The sequence below is a fragment of the Limanda limanda genome, chromosome 16, assembly GCF_963576545.1.
Source record: "Limanda limanda chromosome 16, fLimLim1.1, whole genome shotgun sequence".
NCBI lineage: Eukaryota > Metazoa > Chordata > Actinopteri > Pleuronectiformes > Pleuronectidae > Limanda > Limanda limanda.
This window is the reverse complement of record NC_083651.1, coordinates 11803096-11827857: the sequence shown is the minus strand read 5'-3', so window position 1 is coordinate 11827857 and position 24762 is coordinate 11803096. Positions and strand designations below refer to the sequence as shown.

Genomic DNA, 24762 nt, shown 5'->3' with positions numbered 1-24762 from the left:
ACGTGAATTTGGAAAGCTGTGGTAACGGTGGTGTTCATATTTAGTTTTCTTGCCTGTGGGTTGTGGTAGGACTGGGACATGAGGCCCAGGGAGCATGTGGTTATTCTTGCATGTCTAACCGTCGCACTGAGAGCAATGAACTACATGCACATGGTTTATTTAAGATAATTAAGAAACGGGTGTTCAGCTACTCTCCACCGAGCGTGCCAATTGAAATCATTTGTTTTAGATTGGTCCGTCCAATATAAATTCTCCTGCGATATTGACACAGTGAGCACAAAGTTAGGAATTTATCAAGACCTCTGGATTTGATAGCTAAATGTTATCATTCATCCATTGGTTCCTCCAAATCAGATTAATTTGCACTGGGAACAACAGTGCTGGTGTTAAAGCATGGTTTGACTAACCTCCAAAGGGGCCTCACAGGTAACTTGACAGTGTCTTTATTTCCCTCGATACTCAGACCCAGTTCTTCACACAAAAAACTAGAAAGGCACTCAGAAGAGCACATACCTCCCTGATGGCAGTCTCCTAATGAAGCCACATCAGTTCCCTTAACGTGCCTGGTTGTTTTCATCAAGATTCATGAATTATTCCCTGGTAAATCTGTGAAAATGCCCCAAAAAGGTTCTTTCTTGGCCTGTGTCCCATTCTTCCACTAAGTTTCATGGAAATATGTCCAGTGTTTTTTGCTTAATCCTGCTGACAAACAAACCTGTAGAATAGCACTTAACTCCACCAAAGCCAAACAGTCCCCTTAACTTCAACCAAGATGCACCAAATTACATACACTCTTTGATATCAGTCCCTTAAATATGTATTATTTTCATCAAGAATCATAAATTATTCCCCAGGAAAAGGGGGAAAATGTCAAACAAATAAATATACATATGATATGTTTCTAAATCATCTGGCAAGCAATCAAACCAACAAATGGGTGAAAACTTAACCTTGGATGAAACACTGAGGTGCAAACTGTTTTGCCTCCTACACTAATGTCATTTTAATCAGGAGCGGCAGTTTTGATCATCACATCTCTAGGCAAGAAGGCAAATGTATAAAAGTAGAAAAGTAGAAAAAATGGTACTTCCAAAAATGTTAAACCTTTCCATTACTATAAAAAGCACCGGAGTCAAATGGAAATAAGTATCAGTATATATAAAAACATGATTTATTGCTGGAAACATAAGTGGTCCATCAAAAACAACTGCCAATGTGACAGATGTGGAAAAACCGGCAAGTTACTCTCCAATGATTTAACACAAAACATAACTTATGTCATTGAAGCTCAGTTTATTTCTATTTTTACAAACATATATATATATTTTATTCTTTATTTTATTCTACAATACAAGACTGCACGGGCATAAAAAAATACAAATGCTTTTGTTTTCAAGTGACTCCACAGAAACTCAAACGTTGGATTTCTTACAAACAGATCAACAATTTGGCTAAAACTATTTTATGTTTTACCTGAAATGTTTCTGTGGTCACTGGTTTACAAACTGTACTTGACATCATATACATATATGAAAAAAAGTTTAATACTGTGCAAACTGCAACTGCTAATAATCCCTTAGGGCCAGCAGAAGGTCGATTCTGCATGTCTGTGTCCCTAACCCTAACCCTAACCCATACATGTACTTTACAGAGTCCAATTGTACAAAGAAAAGTATAATTTGGCATATTTCTGTGTACAAATGACGTTTGTGTGTGTTCACTGACATGCAAGTACTGGGAACAACTTTTACTTTCCTATCTCAAAAGCCCAAGCACACCGAATATTCATAACAAACCATTGATAAATAATATCATACACGTTAATACACTTTGGGAGCCAGCTTCCCAATAGTTTTGCCGATTACTGTATATTCAACATTTTGGTTCACTTACACTCCTGCACTCTTTTGTCCATCGTGGCATTTTGGATAAATAGAGAAATTAAGACCAATGTTACAAATGCATGGGACAGAGTTCTGTGACACATGATAGTAGGGAGTAGGCCGATGAGAGTAGGCCGATGAGAGTAGGCCGAGTTCAGACTGACAGTGTCCATGGTAACATTATAGAAAAGCTTGTCTTCTTCTTGGAAGCTATGGAGCCATCCTCCGGGCAAGCGCTGTGAGATCTTACCACTTCCCAGGAATAGGTGTGCCACACTCGTACCAGCCCACATAGGTAACGTGTGACTTCCCTCCGATATCTCCAAAGTGGACAGGTTCCTGTCTCAGTGCTCTGTAGAACCCTGGTACAAAGACACAGACAGAGGATGACCATTTTTTTTTTTTTAAACGTTTTCATTGGAATCAGAAAAACTTTCTGTTGTTATCTGGTTTGGGAAAAGAATATGTATTTTACAAATATATTATGTTACCACAGTTTTACATTAAGAAAAGTATCCTTTTTTATCTGAAGCTACAATGAGTTCACTTCGTTCAATGTTCAGGTAGAGAATTAAAGTGGACCGAAGATATACCCTTGTGGAACATATAGCGTCTTTAAGAGAACTTGATTCGGAACTACATAAAACTACCCCAAGGGTTACGGTAAGGGTTAAGGCAGGTCCAAGAAAAATTCAACACACTGGTGACTATTAGCCAGGACGTTAACAAAACCCTCTACAACACAATGGAGTTGTTGTTCTTTGAACTATATATATTTTCTCTAGAAACACTTTCAACCTACATGACATCACTGACACACCTGGGTGACATGAAAACGTTTCTGATTGGTGGAACTAGAATACCTAGCCTGCTTGGCAGCTGGTCTGCAAACATCTGGGTGCCGGTCCGTCCATCCAGGAAGGAGTCGACAAACTGGCAATGGTCCTCACCGTGCCCCGTCTGATCTCCAATGTTGTAGAACTTACCTAAAGAGATGGAGGAAATAATAATATCTGTCAATCTCTCTTCAAATGTACAGTGGTTTACAGCATATAGCATCAAAGCAATATAACAAAATAGTAAAGTTGATTTATAAACAAATTAAACTTTGAATGAGAATGTTGGGGAATTTGAACATCTACAATTTATGAAAGTTTGAAACTCTGATCGTCATCCGATAATAAAGGTTGTATGATACAGCTGAAAGGTGTTCAAATTGTTTTGTCATATTCCTCACTAGGATTAATTATTCACTGGGTTTAATTACAGTGTCATTACCATTGAGTGAGTCACTCAGGTAGAGTTTGTATCTCAGCGAGTTGCAGAGCTGGATCCCTACAAACTTCCTGTACCAGGTTCTCTTCACATACTGCTTCCCGTTGCATTCAGAGTAGCCGTCTGATTTAAATGGGAACTGAGTCCATATGGCGTCTTTGCCTGTGAGGAAATCATTAAAAGCAAATGCTTCATATACTGCCCAGTAACTGTGTAAACATGAATTATGGAAGGTCCAACATATTAAACTGCTGAACTTTACAACAACAGACAAATAATAAGGAAAAAACTAGAATATTCACCTGCAACATATTCACTCACTCGTGGATCAGCTGCAAACACGGGAGAAAGTTCCAATGAATAACATTCTCAAAACAAACATGAAACTTCTTGAGTTATTGTGCGAGACAAGGCCAAACTTGTATCAGAGCTGATTTGCCACAGCAAAGCTCCGATCCAAAAGTGTGGGCTTTGATTGCAGAAGGGCAAGAGGCCAATTCAGCAAAGCTTTCCTGTGTCTGTGTGTTGTCATTGTGATCTCAAACACAACATTTCATCAACTCAGGGCCACAATTCAGCTGTTTAATGACTGCTGCATTTCTAACTTTGTTCATAGCGCTCTGATCACCAGGTAAAAAATTTCTGTCTGTTAGAAATTAGGACATCTGGCGATCTGACAAGACCCGAGAGTCTAATCAGTTACACCTCAGTGTCACGTGGAAGTCATTAGACTAACAGCCCGCCCTTTGAGATTCGAAACGAAGCGAATAGCTGCCGGCTAATACGCAACACATAATGTACAGTCGCAGCAATGTGCAGCTATTTAGTCTTCGAGTTTTCAGTCAGTGTGGATAAGATGTTTAGGTTTGTTTAACTTGCCTGATTCTGTGCTAAAAGTCACGGGATCAGAGGAGGGTCCGGTTCCCAGCTCATTCTTTGGTGTTACTGTGAATTCGTAACTGAAACATTGAGAAGAAATCTGAGTTACATGCACAAAAAAGGAATAGACCAAACTCTTTAGCTGAATTCCCCCCATCTCCAGAGCTGGGAGACATATTTTCATGCCTTTGAAGGCTAAGTATGGGTCTCACACACACACAGCTCATGGTTATTCCACGTGCTGCATTCAGATGTCCTGGCGAAATCTTGGACAGAAAACTAGCCCAGGGGTGGGTTCTGGTGAGTTTCGAGCTTTCCAGATGTTGAGATCTAATTAAAAAACTACTGCGCCCACATTTCCTCAGCTTTTGTGTCGCTTTTGCAAAACGGGATTTACTGCATGAGCTGCAAGAGAACAAATGCATCTTCAGTGTAATTTAATACTTGTCTGCAGTGAACCTTAGTTTTTGTAATCAGCCAGTAGTTCAAGCATAAAGTATTTATTAAACAAAGGGTTTATTTAGACAACCTTACAGTAATGTAAACCTGGTGCTTGTGCCCTAAGTGTGCAACAGTAAGAGGAATTGACCAACAGGAGGTTTTTTCCATGACATGATTTTATCCAATGTCTGGGTCACATACTTGCTCTCCGGTTTGAGATTCTCCACGGCCGTGTGTGTCTGGTTGGTCGTCAATATGGAAACTTCCTGTCCATTCGGTCCTTTAGCGGTGGACACAACTTCATATTCTGACCAAAAACAGAAAGAATTTCAACATTGTATTCAGTCATTAGTTATAAGCTATTAACAACCAAAAAGTATATGGCTTCTAATCCTTAGCCTTCATTTCGTTTTTCATAAATATCGACTGACTCTCCAAGAGAAAACTTGTCATTTAATAAAACAGGGTCCAAGTATCCTGACACAATCCAGATCCTGACGACAGGACTTTAAAAATAGCCTCTGCATGTGCTGCACCTCTGGTTTCGTTGTCAGATTTCTGCCAGTCAAGAATGACAAAGGACGGGCAGCCCTCCACGGTGACCACGGTGAGGTTGGAGGGAGGGATGCGGGGTGGGGTCGTCACATTCTGATCGCTGCCCTCCTCCTCAGGGAAAAAAGAGAGAGAGGAGGTGATGGAGCACGGCTCGTCTGGCTTTTTATCCGTCTTGTAGATCACGTGGGGAGCTGGAGATAGACACATTCAGTACAGCGGTTAATTATTCATACATAGTTTTTGATAAAAAGCGGAAGATTTCAATAACGGAGGCTTAAAACCTGGCGTCTTACCTACAAAACGCTTCTTGCCCATGATGTCTAGGTCTGATGCCGGTAGGGGCCTGAATATGGAGGAGTTTTCATATATGTCAAAGTGGCTGCCTGAGGAGGAAACAGGAGAGAGGAGTTATGGTTCGTTTGATGTGCCAGTCGGCCCTGGCAGTTCTCTCTGTACTCAGTTTTACAGCTCTGGGCAAACACCAGGCCTCCGTGCACCAGCTGAAGCAACACTCTTTATTTTGCGCCTCTGAAAATTAAAAATGTGTTTTCTGCATCACCCATATCCTGATTATTATCAATGTACATGTACAGACTCATGTTAAACGCAGTTCCTCCGAGGACTCATTAAAAGTTGTGTTTCTCGTACTGTTCACTGCCGGGGCAGAGGTAGTCGTCGGCTGTCTTCGCTCTTGTTTGGGCTTGGCTGTGACCAGAGGGAATGGCTTCAAGATGGACTCTTTGTCTCCTTGTTTTAGGTCCATGGGTTTATCTGAGGACAAAAAGGAGGAGGAAAATAGATCAGTTCTTCACCTGCGTCATCATCTGACTCACAGTCGCACACACAGTTGTGGTCCATCTGCTCTGGCCATCTTCACTGAACAACTCTGCTGCCTTTTCCTGGCTGCAGAAAGATCAGAAATTGAATTGTTGAGTAATATATTTTGTGCTCTTTGAAGGGGAAAAGGTCTGCCTCAATACATCTGCTGCGTCCATGGATGCCCAGATGCTCTGAACCATGAACTTATTTACACTCTTGACATCGCACACAAGATCACTTGTCCGAAAACTGTAAGAAAAAAGGCTGATAAGAGCTGCTCTGCAAAGATAAATGCTGTTTGTTGAATTTATACAAACGTTTTTATGGCCAGTTAAAGGGACAATAAAATCTGATATTTCAAAAACCTATAAAAGAATAAAGTGGTAATTTCCACAAATGCCATGCTGTCCCTTTAACTTGCATATTTTACATTGTGGAACAGAGGGAAAATCCCTCATAATTTTCGGCTAACATAACAGCTTACAATATGGTAATAAATGTTTGAGGTTTTGGAGGCGTTGTAGTATTTTCTAAATTTAAGGAGTGGATGAAGGAAAAACAGTCACTGGCTCATGAATCAGTGTGAGTCAAATCTTCCCCTTGGGTGTTGAGTGTGTAATTACAGTACAAGGGACAAGGTGCAGCAGTGTTCAGTGCATCCATCACTGTCGCCCTCACCATGGTCAGTTGGTTTCCCCACCAGGTTGGGTCTCTTGTTGACGGGAATAGGGGGTTGCAGAACTGCAGGGAATCATGGGAAACAAGAGTCCATTTCAGGTTAGAAATCACAACTGAGACGAAGCAGCAGGTGGCTGGCACTGAAGAACAGATGCAAAACTGAAAATAAGTGTGGTTGGTTATTTTCATGAAACGATGAACGATGAAAGAATGACAAGTTTATAGATTAAAAAACAGAGGAGACAACTGGGCTCTGAAAAAAAGAACAAGAGTACAAACAAGGACATGAAACAAGCAAAGATGAAGCCAGGCAGATTGCATGTTAAACGCTGAAGTCACTGTGTGAAGTCCAACTAATGAAAACAACGGTTTTACTACATTTGAACCAATAAACCATCGCATCATCCGCTCATCCTAATAATCCCCTGAAGTAAAGCTTGGGAATAAAAAAAAAGATTCTCTGTCAATCCCTAACAGGAAACCAATGTTCAAAGTCTAATAACTTTTTAATATGATTTTGAACCCATTCGTTGAAAGTTATTTTGGATCGCTTGTAGTTTGATTGTCAAATTTTCCAGAAAATCCCCACACCACAGAAAGTACAACAAAATAAAGATTGAGCCAAGCGATGAGATAAGACCAGATCCCTTATTTGATGAACACAACAAATGAGGTAGACTAAGTGAACTGGAGTGAGCGCACGAAGAACAGGGCCGTGTGATGAGAACATATTTGCCACAAACTGTCAGACTCAGATTTCTTAATATGAGTGTTCTGCCATGATTTCATGTTTTTAAACCAACGTGTTCTCCCAAGATCTTTGTTGTGATTTGAGAAGCTCTGGGAGGTTTGACACATGAAATATCAGTTACACGCATCACAGCTCAAGAGCTAATCCATTTTCAGAGAAGGGTCCATTTGTAATTTTCTTATCACGGAGATTCATTAATGGTCCCTGTTGAAAAGATTCTGTAGATGTCCGATTATCAAGGCCTAAAAAACATCCCATTTTCTTTTGGATTCAGTTCCTTCTCGCTGGAGCTGACCTCCCCCTGAGCTGCATAAATCAGTGATCTCTGGCATCTCCCCCCCGAGAGGAGCTGAGACTATCAAGACAAACTGAAACGGCATCTGCCAAGTCTCACTGATTAGCACTGTGAATACACTCTAGTAGAGACTCTGACTCACTCGTGGCATAACTGACAGCTAATGACAAACACATGCTCATATATAGTCAAGCAAAATGTTGAGGCAGTGATTTAAAAGCGGTGCAAAAAATGCAAAATACACAAGACAGGGGTACGTGAGATATAAAGACAAGACATCTCAACAGGGTGAAGTCATGGGTAACTGGGCAGGGAATGAAAACACAGCCAAGGTGATGTCATGTGATAAGATGCAATGTCAACAATGTGTATAAAACGATCTGGTCAGTGTTTAACAGGTTCTGCAGAGGGTTGGTTTTGTTTGCCGTCTCACAATTAACCAGTCAAACTGAAAGTCCGGGCGTCTGATGTGCCAAAGGCCTCAGACTCTGATCTGTGATTTAAAACAGCAGCAGTGGTGCGTGTACGCTGGTTTCTGTCGGATAACCTCATCTTCAGAGAAGGTGGAAATATGTGCTGTCAAAAGAGACTTTACTTTCAGGCTAGAAAAATATTCCCATTGAAATACTACATACCAGTTGTCTCTTTACACTGGAAGTTGAAATGCCAATATGAACCAGAACTCTGTAAGATTGTTTAGGACACTAATTTACCAGATTTTGAGTACAAAGATACAGAGATGCAGAGTGTTGTTTGGTTCAAGAGGTAGTAATTTAGTTGTTTTTTTATAGAAAAAAGAAAACAGTCACTTTGTGTGTTGAGGTGTGTGCAGGATGGCAGGCAAAACAACTTCTCTTTTTGTGTAGAGTTGCTTCCGTAGAGCCTTGCGACCCCTAGAAGACCTCTGAAACTGTCGATGTTTCCAGAAATAACACACACTAGCTGTAACATGAGACTGAAGCGCAACCTCTCTTCACATCTAAGAGTGTTACAATTAATACATGTGGTGGTTTTGCATCACTACTCGTGATGGATTGTCTGAGAATAGTGTGACCTTTTACAAAAAGCAGGCTAAGCAATACCAAAAGATTTCAGATTTCAAGCTTTGATTAAAGATCAACATGATGGCTCCCTAAAATTGAAGCCAAAATATCTTGATTGCCCCCTGGTCTGGTAACTGGCCGCAGTGTAGGTCATAAATCATTGATAGGGGAAATGGACCAAACTAAAATGTCAAAGTTCACGTGAAATACATTTTTCTTTTTAAAAAATCTGTATTTCACACAAATTTTTGTTCAAATGCTCATTTATCTAGTGAGATTGATTTGACTTAGTTATTTGTTTCAATGAAAACAGGATGAAACTTCAGCTGACAGCTGAGACTAACTCATGATTGGTTGAGAAAATGTTTAACGGGACCTTGGTACCGCAGGTCCACAATCACTACTGCTCAGACTCTGGCTCCAAATTACATCATCAGTGCAAGATTGCAGTATTCATATCCTGGGTGTTTTAGCTTCATCTCTGGATAGTGGGAGGAAGTGGAGACTTGTCGTCCATCTTTATTTATAGTGGAGAGAAAAGGTCTAAACCAAAATTAGATTCATACTGTATGCTGCTTCAGTCTCAGTCAAGTGTACTATGACGACGTCAACACAAACCACAACAGACAGGAAACATCACACTGACAAATGAGTTGAACATCACAGAGGATGAGAGAATGTGACAAAAGCACAGATCAGTGTGACTGTGTGGGACGGGACATGACAGGGCCTCGTGGGTTAGTGAATGAGGAACAGTGAAAGGTGATCATCTTGGTTAGTCTTTACCAGGGTTTTCTTTGGACCACACCACAGGCTTAGGAAGAGCAATGGGCCTATGATGAACCCCATCGGCTGCTGGAGGGAGAAAAGGGTCGGTTGTAAAATTCTTTGGCTCAGGAATAAGAAAAAAAAGCTCTTTCATATTTCTTTCTCACTGTCAAATGATTGTGAAGATTAAGCTTGAGACTTGTTTGTGTTTTCGACCTAGTTTTGCAGATGTTCTTGATACAAATGGAATTGACTTTATCTCTTGACTTTTCTGACTTTGCCTTCTTTCATAACTCTTAAAGAAGTTTGAGGGTGTGTTTGAGAGAAGAAGAGATACAGCAAGAGAAAGAAGGGAGAATGGAGATTGGTTGTAGCAGCTGCACTGTCTGCACAGTTCTTGGACTGGCATCGTTGGTGTAAAATGTGGTGTTTCCTGGCCAGGGTCGTGGCCAAACTCACCACCCTGTCAGCATTAAGGACTGTAAATCATGTTAACAATCCTGACCCAAGAGAACCCACAACTGCTCGAGGTAAAGTTTTGAGATACACACTGAGCACATGTGGCACAGTGTGGAGAACATATGGACTGTGAGAGGACATGAAGCCGAAAATCGAGCAAGACAAGGTAAAAAACAAACATTTCTATTGTAAATCCACATCAAGAACTGTGAGTTTCCTTGTCTTGTCCTGTTGATGCACAACTGCAAAAGGAGTGGTGGAAGGAAAGGATAACCTGCTGATGTTGGAGAAGTAATGAGAGGACGGAAGAAGAAGGGAAGGAAAGTGAGTACTCCATTACCCCCAGGTGTGCTGGAGCTGCGAGAAGATGTCAATGTCTTGGATGAAGAACCTGTTCTGACACCACCACCAGTGGAATGAGGATGAATCCGGGTGCGAGAGAGCGTGTTGTTTCTTGCTCCTGCAGGAATTGATGAGCTAATGGGAGAACGAGGGACTTCAGCTTTGGATGGTCTGTGGATGCCAGTACCTAAACGTGCAAAAGGGTAATTGGGGAGGTTAGAGACGATCCACTAGAGAACTTGAGAGCTTTACCTAAATGGAATAGATGACAGAACAGTGGGGGGGAAAAATGCAGATGAGGACAATGAATTGAGTGACAGAGACATAAATGAGATTGAAAGATAGCAAGACCATTTGGTTGTGAATGGGCAGGGGTGAGGTGACTGTGCTGGACTGAAAATGGATTCACACATAGAGGCAGGGATAATGATTGGGTAGGGTGTGTAGGGTGGTGGGATGGAGATGGCAATGGGGAAGCAGTGACATCATCCAATGGGTTGAGTTACAACTGAAAGCACTGGGTTCCATGTGGCTTGACGAAAAAGCAGAAATGTTAATGTGACAAACATGTCATGGTGTTTACCAAGATTGTAACTACCGGCTCTCTTGGTAGCCAGGGCAGGTCTTGGTAGAGGCTTGCCCTCTTCTGCTGGACTAGGAGCTGTATGAAAAAGAACTCACTTGAATTCTACGAAAATTTATATATATATATGAAAATGTTTTAACTTTTAAAAGGGGGCATATCCTACACTTATTCTTTAATAAAGAAGGAAATGATTGTTGGTTCTAAATGAACGCTGTGAAAAAAGGGTATTTGTTGTGATTATAATAACCACGAACAGTAAACTTTTACATGTAGTCAGAGAATACTGAACAATATAAAATCAATCGGATGGGGACATAGCTTTACGACATCCCTGAGACTACCAGAAAATGGATCAGATTTTGTTCAAAAAGTCAATACAAATAGAACCAACATTTAATTCAATACACCCCTTTTAAAATGTAAGTTAAGATCAAGTTTTGAAGCTTAATTATGAGTAGCTGATGGCAAAAAGTAGGGTCTTTACCCGTAGGAACAGTGTGCCTTGGGGTGACCTTGGTGGGTTCAGAGTAGGTCCTGGTCTGAGACTGCAATGGTGGCCCAAGTTGAGGATGTGATCGACTCTTAGATGTAGGTTGTGGTTTGGGAAGAGGTTTAGCTTTGGACTGAGTCTGTGTCTTTGGAGGAGGTTCTGACTGTGGTGTTTTTGCTTTAGTTTGTTGTTTGTCCATGGTTTTAGGCTTTGGTTGATGTTTAAGTAGCTTTTTTTGGTGAGTTATTGAGTGTGGGTTCGGTTTTGTCTTGCGCACAGGTTTTGTTTTAGGCTCGGGTACACTCTTTGGTTGAGACTGTATATTGGGTTTGGGTTGGACAGACTTCATTTTTGGTTTAGATGTTGGTTGGACTTTAGGCCCTTCCTTGGCATTTAGCTTGGACTGTGGGTTGGTAATTGGTTGAGGGTGTGTTTGGGTTTGTGGCTGAGGTGTATTTGGAGATTGGGGTTGAGACTGGGGCTGGATGTGAATCCTGCGTAGTGTTTGTTGGGTTTGAGGTATGTGCTGGAGTGTTGGTGAAGGTGTGTGGGCAGGTGCCATATATGTGGGCTGGGGAGACGGTTGAGCATGTGGTTGAAGTGGGGCCTGTGTCTTTGTTTGGGGTTGTGTTTTATGAGACTGGGTGTGGAATTTGGGCTGGGATTGGGGTTGTGTTTTATGAGACTGGGTGTGGAATTTGGGCTGGGATTGGGGTTGGGTTTGACTTGGGTTTTGGGCTATGGGTTGAGATGTTGTTTGGGGTTGTGGTTGGGTCTGAGGTACTGGATGGGATGTTTGTTGGGATTGAGGTTGGGTCTGGTGTGTGGGCTGGGATATTGATTGGGATTGTGGTTCAGTCGTTGGTATGAGTACTGATGTTGTTTGGGGCTCTGGTTGAGTCTGGGTCACCGTCTGGGAAGTTGGTTGAGGTTGGGTCTGCGGTATGAGTTCTGATGTCCGTTGTGGTTGATGTTTGATCTGGGACGTGGGCTTGGATGTTGGTTGAGGTTGTGGTTGGGTCTGGGGTATGAGTTTTGATGTTGGTTGTGGTTGGGCCTGGTGAATAAGTTTTGATGTTGGTTGGGGTTGTGGTTGGGTCTGGGGTATGAGTTTTGATGTTGGGTGAGGTTGTGGTTGGGTGTGGGGTATGAGTTTTGATGTTGGTTTGGGATTTGAATCTGTCTGATCTATGAGTTTTGATGTTGGTTTGGGTTTTGAATTTGTCTTGGGTATGAGTTTTGATGTTGGTTTGGGTTTTGGTTTGGTCTGGGGTATGCGTTTCGATGTTGGTTTGGGTTGTGGTTGGGTGTGGGGTATGAGTTTTGATGTTGGTTTGGTCTGAGTTATGTACTGTGGTGTTGGTTTAGGCTTTGGTTGTGGCCGATGCTGTGGGTACACTCCATGTTTATCCAAATTTGTTTGGGAGACTGGCACAGACGCCACAGAGGGAGTAATGTGTAGTGTAGGATGGACCTTGGAACCTAATGGAATTTCAAGGAAAGGAGGCAAGACAGATCTGGAGAGGTCTCCTCCACCTGGGACGTCCAAGAAAGAGAACATGAAGCTTGAAAATTAAATTTCAAATATAATAGATTGTAAAAAAGGTTACTTTTGAAAACAAGCCATTAAGAGGGTTAAGGAACAGTTGAAATTCAGCTAATCAGAATCACCCAAGAACTCACCAAGCTGGACTACAGCACAGGTTAAACAATAACTCTCGAGACTCAACTGGCAAGAGTCTGATAGAAGGGTTCAGATTTCAAAGGCAGACAGACCATATGGAGGTATTTTCAATGTTACAGCCGTGTTACTACAGACAGACTCGGCTACCAGGGCCAGAATGCTTGTGAATGACAGCCATACAAATTCATTGGCTGTGCCTCTAAGAAGCTTTAACGCATTATGGTTCAACAGTTGCAGATTGATCACTGACTGTGAGATTTTAATGGACCATTCTAAATTGATTGATCCTTCAAATTCAAGCTTCAGTAATTAAAAGAAGCTGTTGGAAAGGAACAGGTATACCTGGTTGTAATGAGCTGTATCCAGGCTCAGAACCGGGACAAATACATTTGTATTGCAAAACTTTTGTTTTGTAATAAGGAAGAAGCTTTCTTGCAAATACACTAACAGAAAAAAGGTGGAGTAGGAGACAAACGACAACAGAGAAATACAAGTTTACGCAAACAAGAACATTTAGAGATTCCGCTGAAGTTCCTGCTGGAGGAAGAGGAATGTCCAGTGCATGCAACGTTGTCATGCAGACTTCACACCATCACCTGTGTTGCAATGAAAGCAAAAGCTGCTGATTTGACATTGGCAAAAACCATTATGAAATATCAATTGATGCAATGGATACTGGATACTACAGTCAACTCTTTCAAGGGTTGGGAAAGATCCTCTGCAGTGCTCATGGCTTGTCCTAAAGATTTCCGCATTGAGTAATCAAGTGCAGATAGAATCATGAAAATGAGATGTAAGAACAACCGAAAAGACACAACAGATCTTTCAAACCATCATTAAGAATCCCTTGAACTTTTGTTGTTGCCATGCAGCCAAGACCACCTATCTTACGCTCAGTGCAATCCAAACAGCTGACACCGTCAGCTAGTTTCCAAAGGAATGGCTGAACTACAGTACCTATTCATCGCATGCCACTCATGCAGGTCATTACAAACACTGTAAAGCACTAACAGCCTCTCAGTTACAATCCGCCAAGTCTATGATTGCAGCCGGTAGGAGAGCCATGAAGCTTTTTCAAGAAGAGCTGTGATTCACTGTTTACCGATTGGCCGTTTGGTGACGGTAGGCCGTGTGGGTCCAGGAGTTGACAGAGATTCCTGTCTAGTAGTTGTAGTAGTACTTGTGGTTGGAGCTAAGAAAAATATAGTGTATGTTAGTCGACCTTGGAGAAAAGTTGTTCCTGTAAGTGCTGTAGAATGTAAAAAAACAATTCTATGTACAGTAAACAAAGATTTCCAGCAGGAAAGTGATAGAAAAGTCAGGTACACTGGTCAGTTATAAGTTCAAGTTGTTTCTTTCTGACTGCTGAACTCAATTTGCGGTAATGAAAGTCATTACCAAGAGTTGTCTTTGACGCAACGCTCCGGGAGATGGTTAGTCTGCTCTGGGTCTTGTTATGGAGAACTGACAAAAACAGAGGAGGAGAGATTCAAGTGAAGGACTTGAGATTTAAGATGCCTGCAGAGTCCTAAAAAAAAGAATCTGTAAAAGAATTATGTCCGTTAATTTACTTTACAACAAACATACAATTCAGAGGAAAAAATTATGTCTCGTTTGTGGTTAGGGTTCATTATATTTTTCCTCAACATTAGGATCTGGATCTTTAGCTTTAGCATCTCTATTAGCTGTTAACCAACTATATCCATGCCAGGCACCTAAGGGACAATATGGTTAAATGTACAATAATCTGCCATCAATTGGCAGCAATGAGCCCAACTCTAAAACTGTCCAATAAATTATCTTCTTGAATAAATAAATAAAACATCTTGCTTTTTATTTTTTCACCAATTTCCCAGGATATAATAGATGGATTTTCATGAACAAAACAAACAGGTATGTTTGAGTGTGCAATTTGGTGCATTCTGAATTTAAGGGAACTGTCAGGCTTTGGAGGAGGTTGCTTATGGTCTCATTGCTGAGTGACCATTTTGCATTTTTCAGTCAGTTGTTTTATCCATTGCAGAATAAAGCTGCAATCAAAGGAGGCTAAAGTAGGCTGAAGGCAACATGGTAAAATGAAATGTCATATATTTAATCTTACCATATATATATACTGGATTGTGTACACTATTTTAAAAATGATTTTATTCAAATTAGTATCTGCAATAAATCCCCTGAAAACATTGATTTAGAGTAAGTGCGAGGTGGAAGTGACAAGGTTATATTTATAAAATAATTAATCATAGTTGGAGTTCAAGTTCTTCCAGTCCTGGATCTTGTGAAGTCAGTGAGAAGACATGAAACAGATATTTCTGAACAGTAGTAAATCAAAGTGTGTTATAAAAATTCTGCTGCTATATTAAAAGGGTTCAGTGGGTTTAACCAAATGCAGCATGTCTCTGCGGGCTTACCATGGCGAGGAGCAAAGGGGAAGGAGCGTGGACCTGATGCTATAGGTTTCTGGTGGGTAAAAGATAAGAGGACACAATCACAAACAATACACATTTACCCTCACTGTCATCTTTTCTCTTTATTCCCTGACACTTACACCCTCTCCTCAATATTTATTTGGTAAAGTCCCCAGTGAAAGAATTGTTATTCTGAGTTTCCCTAGAGATGAGCAAGCAATGCAGCTGATGCTCAACAGCTGTGGTGTTTTATGGGTTTGAGTCCAGGAGCACGTGACACAGCAGCCCCGTGCTGTCAGAAAATCAATGCCACCTTTCCCCTCTCTACTCGTTTCCACACCGTTATCATTCTCCCCCTGTCCCTCCATCCAATCTCCTTTCGCTCTCTTTTACTACTCCAGAAGTTAGCTAGCTGCAGCCGGTTCCTCTTGGCTTGGCAAACCCTGGCTGCACTGATGCTGTTTCCACTGAGCAGTTGGATGGAAAATTAATGAGGCAAATAACCCTAAGAATAGCATAAGCTCACTGGTGCACATAAAACAGACTTTAAAGTATATTGTCTGTTCCAACTACCTTCTCCATAAGTTATTTATCTTGGTTAGAGGAGGTATACCTGTGCAGTGACACTTCTCACTCTTGTATTTTCATATTATTACTATAACATTCTAACGTTAAACACGTCATATTATTAGGAGTAATACTTGGGTTATGTCTTGATAATAGATTATAATAAAAGTGTGTTCTACGTACCACAGGGTTGAGAGGCCGCTTAAAGATTTTCCTGATGGCCTTCTCTGGGAACACAAGAGACAGATCAGTGAAGAAGTCAATAAAGTGGAACCAACAAAAGTGAAGGAACAAAACAAAAACCACATTTCAAATATGCTTTGTCCAAGATGTATTTAATTTCATGATGATGAATGAGGAGTCCTTTGTAGTGGCTTAATAAAAAATAAACTACAAGATGGTTTTGATTCAGTATCTCAGTGGATTGTGCTTCATAAGCACATGATGTCACCACGGTCACTTGCACTTATTGGGTGAAAACTTTTTGCCTTCACGTATTCACATGAAAAAAACATGGGAGTGAGCAACAATGTTGTTCCCTGAATTACAGAGAAACACGATACAGAACAGAAACATCATTAAAAGACTTCCTGTTTTGGTGACTGAGAAAGCAAAGTTTTCTTCTTTTCTTCTACAACTAATAAAAAAAATGTTTACAATTCCCTGGACAATTAATAAATCTGGCTAAACGGCCCCTAATGCTTTTTGCCAAAGATAACAGCAAGACCTCCAGCAACCATTCACTTTATCATCTTTATGAAAAAGTAGCTTAACGTCAGGACATCTAAACTTTTAAACAATCCTTGCTTTTTTTGTAAAGAAATCAAGAAAATAGTGGAAGTATTTTAATAAAACCTCTCTATACTTGTTCTCCTTCTATATACTCTACAACAGTGGTCGCCGACACATCGATCGCAATCTACCGGTCAATCTCGATAGTCTTCACTGTCAGTCTCTGAAACTAAATGTCAATACTCTACAGTATGAAGATGCGTATCTTTAGGTCTGTCGATAACAATCATAACAATCACATTCTATATGCGTTTCAAAATAAAAGCCCTACAGCCTCCTAAGTGGGTGGTAGATCTCGGCTTACGTTTGTAGTTTAAAAGTGATTTTGGGTTCGAGAAGGTTGGTGACCACTGCTCTACAATGATGAGACAAAACCTTATGATCACCCCTTCCTAATATATTTTGGTTCTTCGCATTCTTTACACCAAAACAGCTTCAACCTGGAATTACCAGTAATCTGGAAAAGAATTACCCAATTCTTTGATGGCCATAACTGTTTGGACAATATCAAAGTCATTCAGGTCTTTACACCTGCCCAATTATATGAGAACAGACTGCCTCCTCATCATCCAATATATCCCAGACAATGATGCACTACAATCAACATTATTTGCTGTGGGTGTTCATACTGTTTCAACTCCAAAATGTTGTCCAAAACCTGATTGCCTTTAGTTCTTCATGATACTAGGTTGTTTTATATGTGGCTTTGCTCTACCTCCCCATTTATAGCAGCCATAGCAAGTGGCTCTCAAATGATGGTGAGTGAATCATGTAAAAGATACTGACTCTCTAAGCCCCCCGAGCTGATGTTGTGAATGACCGGCTTGCTCCACATTCCAGTGACATCCTTGGCGTTGGGCTGAACACCAAACTCATAGACTGTGTTGGGTTTCAGATTGTCGATGACTGTGTCGCTGGTAGGGCAAGTCTGGTAGTTCCACTTCCTGCTCCTCTCACGATAGCGCACCGTGTAGTGTCTAAGATGAAGGACAATAGAACATACTTATAAATCTTAAATGATATGTAAATGGAAAAAATGGCCTGTATTTATATGGCACTTTTTTAGTCCTGCTCAAAGCTCTTTAGAACACAGTTTTACATTCACCCATTCACACTCACATACATACAGTGCATCTAAGGGCAACACTTGAGAAGAGAACAATTTGGGGTTCAGTATCTTGCCCAAGACACTTCGGCATAGTCCTGTTATAGAACTACCGCTCTAACCCCTATGAGCCTCGGTGTATGAAGAATCTGAGGCATTGTAGTGATATAATAAGTACAAGAAATCATTGGAAAATGGATTTGCCGATTTAGTTTTCTCATTCATTCAAGAGGTATCATCTGTTCTGTTTTTCCACGGCCTTCAATCCTTTAAGGGACATTTGTGATTGCATTTCACAGAAGACAATTTATGTTTTTAGCTTTTTCATTGTTACCCTGTGCATTTATTGTGTGTGTATGTCTGTTTTACTGTGTAAGCTCACCCGTCCTCTACACAGTCATTCATGATATTGCCCTCATGGGGTGTTTTCAGCAGTGTCCCCCAGGACAGGAGCACTGAGGTGGGCGTTACTGATCCAATCACCAAGTGTAGCGGCTTCTGCAGTTCCACTTTACCTGAGAACAAGTTAACACGTCTTACTTTAATAAACATGTCTGCCTCCATATCTGAATGTCACTTCTACAAAGCTTTACCTGTGCAATGCTTTTTCACATCGTTGGTCGGGATGGGCTGAACGGCTATAAGGTACTTGGGCTCAGCATCTTTGAAACGAAGAATAAACAAGTGATGTTAGAGATTATCTATCTGCACACTCTCATCTTCCCTTTTAGCCATGACTTAAAAAGTCAAAACTAATCTACATTGGATATAGCAAATAAATAGCCTGCCTTACCAAACTCAGTCTCATACGGCTCTCCGTTCTCTGGCAGCGGAATGAACTGTTTGGAGAACATGCTGCTGCCATAACCCAGGATGTAGCCCTCGAGCTTGGTGTCAGCGTTTGGTCGCAGAAACTTCATCACAATGGTGTCTCCTGTGGCGTTGATGCGAACTTTCATGTTCTGACGTCGCACTAGGGAAGCAGGAGAGACACACAGTAACATAAAAGATGGAGAAAAGAAGGTTCTGCAAGTAACTTAAGACAAAACCAAGGTTTTAGTCACAATTAAGTCACTGTCAATCAGCTACTTAAGGCTGATTCATGCTTCTGTGTCCAAGCTATGCCGGGGCCGAGCATTCACAGTTGTGTGTAAGTGTGTGTGAGACGCCCTACAATTACATTGCCAAAACTCTAGTAGCAGTTTCTATGCTGGTGTTGAGTATCTTCCTGTTTCTGGTCTGCTTATTTTCTAATTCTCTGGCGTCTCTGTTTACTTCAGAACAATGGTGAGGGATACTAACTGTATCGTTTTGGAGTTGGAGCTGAGAGATGCTGAAGAGCGATTACTTTTTCTAAAAGAACTGCAGCGAAGAAAGAAAATAAATCGTCCGTATTCGTCACATCAACTCAATCCAAAAATCTGAAAAGTGAGTCTGTGGTAGAGGCGTAGGGTATAGGTCTACCTGTAGGCTATAGCGTATGCAGTGGCTAATTTTTTACAAAAGTGCTCAAAGGAAGGCCAAACTCTCCGTTTCTCTTTGATGGCCACAGTATGTTAGGAAATTGTTACTGTTTTGAATCAACCATTTCTGTATCTCTGACAAAGGCGGATTGTCATCACTCATCTCAACTCTTTATGTCGAAGAAGTACTGAAGTTTCTAAACATTCTTGCATGTAATCAAAAAGGAACTCAAGTGAAGTGCACAACAACTAGTGAACAGACAAGCAATCCCTGCAAACACAATGCATGAAAGTATTTGTTTATTGTTCTCTCATTACTTTCCTCAGTCATGTGGCCTTCAAACCGAGCCAAGAATTCAGCGTGCTAGCAATTAGCGATTCAGAAACAGAATGAGGTGCATCAGAAAACTCAGATGAGTGCAGCGAGGCCAGAAGTGTGACTGACAGTTGGCTGCTGCACATGTAAATCAATAAATAAAACCATTGGATGATCAGTGGTGAGAATTCGTTATTAGTACATATACAGCTTTGTTGAATGACACTTTGTATATTGCAATTCTTCTTTTCATAAATCAAATAGATCACTACATTTCAACAACATGCCTTGTTTTTGTATTTTTTATTCCACAGTGGAAATTACAAAAAAGTCTATGGGACTCAGACTTTCACCTCCCGTAGTGTACGAGGCTTAAAACTTTCTGCCTGGATTATGTACCATTTTTCTCGAGAGTACATGTCCTTGGCTCAAATTAAAGCTTCATAGCGTTAAATGAAATAGTGGAACTTTGCACGAGGAATGATTCCAACTGCTGCCTGATGCCAAAACAGACACTGACAGGGAACGAGGGGGAAGCCCTGGATTTGAAAAACACCCTCGCGCTTTTCCAGCTATGTGTTTCCTATCAAAACGGCATTTGTTTTGATTCTCTCATCAATATTTCCGATAGAACACAAGTGATATTGGCTCTGAGGGAGAGTGTATGAAACATTAGGAAACTTCTGGCAGCACCTGTCTAACTCCAGTACAAGCAAACACTGGCGTGGCCCCAAGACTCTGCGGCCATTTGGCCCACACGCCTCCTAGGGACTGTTAAGACTTATCAGTATTTCCAAAGTGAAATGGATAAAGCTTTAGGAACAGATCCAGTTACAGCCCTGGTAATCAATCATCTACAGTACAAAGGGAAAATGACTGACATTTGGTTAGCCACGAAAAAACATGATGTTGTGTGTGTTTGTGTGGGAAAAATTTTGTGAATATATGAGGCTGTTTAAAACACACTTCCTGAGGTCAGCTCTGCTGGTGACTGTGACCCTGTCAAACACACAAGCTCGCTGAAGATTTACAACCTCAACAAAAGCTGTAACTAAATATAATCAAATCCAACAATCCCCGCCTTCAGAGTCACGAATAAATGACTGAACACGTCAAGACAGAGCCTTTGGTTAATTTTATTTTTGGAAAGTCAATGCAACAAGTTTAAAGAGACACAAAACGCCTACAGACACACTACATAGGAAACAAAGTGAGACACAGGGGGTAAAACGACCACATAACACATAAAGTACCCACAATGAGACAGAAAGCAAGAGAAACAAAGTCGACAAAAATGTGTATCAATCACAGAGATGCAAAATGAGCACAAAGTGACACAAAACAGCTACGGAGACACAAATAAGGTTGTATTTCTTTTGTATATGTTTCAATATGGGTCTTGCTCTCCAAGTCTTTTACATTTGTGCTTCTAGGTCCTATTGAGTTTCAAATTATCCATGGAAAGTTGGTGGCAGATTTTTGCAAACAGCTTCGCAATAACATCAATACTTACATGGGGGGGGGGGTCACTCATATAACATTGGAAAACTCTTTAAAATCTTAACCATCTATACCGTTCATGCAGAGAACATATTCGATACATAAACAATTACTCTACAAGCAAATCCATCGTGACTCTAGGAATCAGCCAATAACACGTCAGATTATGCAATAAACCATGCCACAACATTCAATAAATATTTCACCATCGTATTGATACTGTAATGGACAAAAACACAGACCATTTAATCCTGCTGGCCTGAAACAGAGAAACACCCTGACACTGGAAACTCATGTCAGAAGTCTTGGCTCAGCGGAACAGTGATCATGGAGCCTCAGCGGTGATGGATGATCCTCTGGGAGAAGGACTAGGTTAATGGGGATGTCAGCGCAACACGTTCAGCTGCTGGGCAACATGATATTGTTATGTGTGTTTGGTGTTTGAAAATAAATATATTCACACCAGCGTCTGCGGTTTTGGCATCAACAGATCAAGATTTACCGTCTGACGTTATCAAGCCAGACTTCCACAATCAGCGGCTCTCTCCTGCTCCGCTGTGTCTCTCTCTTTTTCTCTCGGTTCAGAGGAAGAGTTAGAATAAACATTGACAATAAATACACTCGGATCATGTCAAGACTTTTCTGTGAACTAATGAACTATAAATATCTGAAGCAAAACCTCGAAATGGAAAAATGAAACTTGGCGCAGCCCTTTGCTATCAAAGATTTTCTGCTCTTTTCTGGAGATTGGAAAACGGACACGGAGGCATGACGTCATGTGAGCTTGTCTCGATCATCTGAACATCACAGCTGAGCCCTGTATGATGTTAATAACTCCGTCCAAATGAGGCTATAAACTCTTCCTATTGCTGCAGTTTATTGCTCAAAAATCCCCTCGTATCACACACTTATAAATCCATAAACGAACCTTCCTTACCACACTCCTTCTCCCAGACTCAGGGTGTTTTTACACGGCTCTGGTGTAAAGTATTTCAGCCTCACAGTCCCGGAGTTTGAGATGGAGGAGACTTGGCTTCCTCCACCGCAGAGACACATGTTTTATGGCCCTCGGTAAAACATAAAAAGCCTTCATTTAAGACAATGGAGTGTGAAAATCTTGCTAAGTCCTGTGCCAGTCAGAGCAGCGAGGATTTTAAATAACTTAGCTGGTGACCAACCAACAGCTGCACTGACCTATATTGGCTGTAAGAACCTGAGCCTGTAGACTGCAGTAACTCATCCCTCTGAATATCGACTGTAATCCTCCAGGAGCCTCTTTGATCCCGTCCCTCTCTGGAACAATCACAGCTCACAGTGGTAAAGAGCCTTGTCTGGGATCGAACCACGATATTTCCCCACCTGCCTCGGTTGCGTCCATGCAGTGTCTCTCTGGTCTCAAACCATATATATCTCCCCTGACAGAATTCCACGGAGCAACAGCTGTTTTCCCTTCCATTGTGGCACCGCTCCATTCATCCTTTCCTCCTCCACTAATTCATTGTTGTCCTATATGTGTCAGCAGCCTTTTTCCCATCAACTAGATCCTCTTTCAGCTTCCTTAAGTGCTTTAATGTATCTGTCTTGTCCACTAATCTCCCCCACTTTGCTCTTTCCTTCAATATTTCTCTCTTATTAATGGGTACCTGACACAAGGCCATGTTCTGTCCAACTCGGCTGAAGTTTCCAGTTCGTATATAGTTCTGGGATGAGTTAGTGGCGAATAATTTCTTGCATTTCTAGAGATTCAACTCATTCATCTCCTCTGGCTTGCTCGGCTTAGTGTAAATATTTCAGAACTCAAACGCATTAAAAGCTGTGCAAAGAACAGATCATCTAACATTGCATACACCTGTCAACTCTATTACTATGCTCTGATATCACTGACACAAGAAAACAAACGATTGCATTCTAAAACCATGAGTTTGATCCAAGAAGAACAGAGATAGAGTTTAACTCTCCTCCCAAAAAAAACACCCACCCACACACATCATATTTCACCATACTCCCAAAGCTGCACAGTGTGAGATTTGTCTGCAAGTCAAGTACAGCCTGCAAGTTACGCACTGGAAGCAGCTCTTTCCACTGCGCTCACGTCTTTATATCGACTCCAGTCAGTTCAGCTCAAATCACTTTTACTACCATCAGAGTTCTCAAAGGACGAGAGAGAGAGAGAGAGAGAGAGAGAGAGAGAGAGAGAGAGAGAGAGAGAGAGAGAGAGAGAGAGAGAGAGAGAGAGAGAGAGAGAGAGCATTGGGATAATGGAACAATATGGAAAACCGTTGTGGAAAATGTGCAGTTTTTCCAAGACATTTGCTCTATTAAGTAATTTGGTCCATTAATGACTTATATAATGCAAAAATGATGTAATAACTTCCATGTTGCTCTTCAGATTTTGGATGTATTAATTTTTTGGCCATTTGCAGAGGCCCAAAAATGTTATGTCTACTGTGCCTGAGTTTATTTTTAAAGACTCTCTCTGGGTATTTGAAAAAAGAAAAAAAAATCCATGTTTTAAACAAATGAAACAATCAATGAAAAAATCATCAGCCTGAAAAAAATGAGCTTAACTTATAAACTTTTCACATTGACTGCTTCATGGGCTCGGTTCCAGGAAAGCCACCCCATTACTTTGTCTGAAAGCCTGACCTTTGACCCCGTACCTGGAAACTGTTTTTTTATTAAAGCCCGCGAGCAGTAACTGATCTGTTTCACCCTGTCTCTGTCTGCTCGCCTCGTTTCAGGGAAACGATCAACTAAACCACACCGACTGTAAAAACAGTGCTCACAGATTCTCATCATTTGAAAGTGTTACAGGCGACTCAAGAAAGGAAATCGGAGGGTTAGCATAATATTTAACGAAAAAATGAAGGCTCCAAAATGAAAATGACATAAACTCCAATCCTCTTGAATTTCACTATTTGTGCACTACATGGCCTCACAGCTTGTTTTGTTCTCTGGATACAGAGAGCAACTCTGGAGAAAACACATGAGTCAAGCTACATTAAAGCCAAATGAGGTCATAAGAGGTTGCATCTAATTACAATGGTACGTACACAGAAAGATGCCTGAGGATGAACCCTGTTGCTTTCTCTTTTCTGCACAATAAATCCGCTTTTTTTATTTGCATTTGGGGATTCCTGCAAATTAGAAACGCATTTTCATTTTTGGAGGCAAAGCACTTCTAACATTCATGATAATGGAAATAAGATTTGTTAAATAGCAACCACCTGTCAATGTACTTTGCAGAAATGTTCCCTTAGAAAAAGCCCTTACCCTTGTCATTTGTGTTTAAGACAAATATCCATCTTGCAAACTTTAGCACATTGTCCATCCAAGCTTATCCCAACATGCATTTAGCAGAAGGCAGAGAACGACCATGGAAAAGCAAACAGTGCTTCAGAGGGTTTACACAGAGCAGCAATCACAATGATGTGCACTTGCATGGATTTTCGACTTTCAGAGGACCATGATGACCACTGCACCATTTGCAATCAATAATATTTCCACTTCTGAATATTTCAGTATAAGGCAATGACAACAATGCATGAGTCACCTACCTCTGCTCCTGCGAGGAGTTGAGGGACCAGACAGCGCTATCCCAGCGATGGAGACCAAGAGGAGTAGGACCAGAAAGCCGTGTGAGTCCTGCTGCATCCTCATCAT

The 24762-nt window shown here is 41.1% G+C and overlaps 1 protein-coding gene across 1 annotated transcript; it reads right to left on the bottom strand.

Annotated features, from left to right (window-relative positions):
• Positions 1–1367: 1367 nt before the first annotated feature.
• LOC133022098 (target of Nesh-SH3) lies at positions 1368–24762 on the bottom strand. The gene is made up of 23 exons (XM_061089110.1): positions 24657–24762; positions 18614–18793; positions 18414–18482; positions 18203–18335; positions 17502–17692; positions 16107–16150; positions 15360–15408; positions 14051–14140; positions 12139–12800; positions 11259–11319; positions 10772–10849; positions 10187–10375; positions 9406–9471; positions 6531–6593; positions 5682–5804; positions 5327–5416; positions 5015–5224; positions 4680–4785; positions 4038–4117; positions 3461–3490; positions 3162–3320; positions 2747–2869; positions 1368–2245 (listed from the first exon to the last, which is right to left on the bottom strand). Exons 1-23 carry the CDS (start codon positions 24760–24762, stop codon positions 2130–2132), a joined length of 3018 nt encoding a protein of 1005 aa, XP_060945093.1. The 3' UTR covers positions 1368–2129.

What these genes read in the sequence shown, in the direction of transcription:
- LOC133022098 (XM_061089110.1), bottom strand. Translation starts at nt 24,762, where the DNA reads ATGATGAGGATGCAGCAGGACTCACACGGCTTTCTGGTCCTACTCCTC. An exon ending in TGTGAAAAAGCATTGCACAG is followed by an intron (nt 18,336 to 18,413) that starts GTAAAGCTTTGT and finishes ACTTGTTCTCAG; the next exon opens with GTAAAGTGGAACTGCAGAAG. An exon ending in CCCCTTTGCTCCTCGCCATG is followed by an intron (nt 14,141 to 15,359) that starts GTAAGCCCGCAG and finishes TATTTTTCTTAG; the next exon opens with CTCCAACCACAAGTACTACT.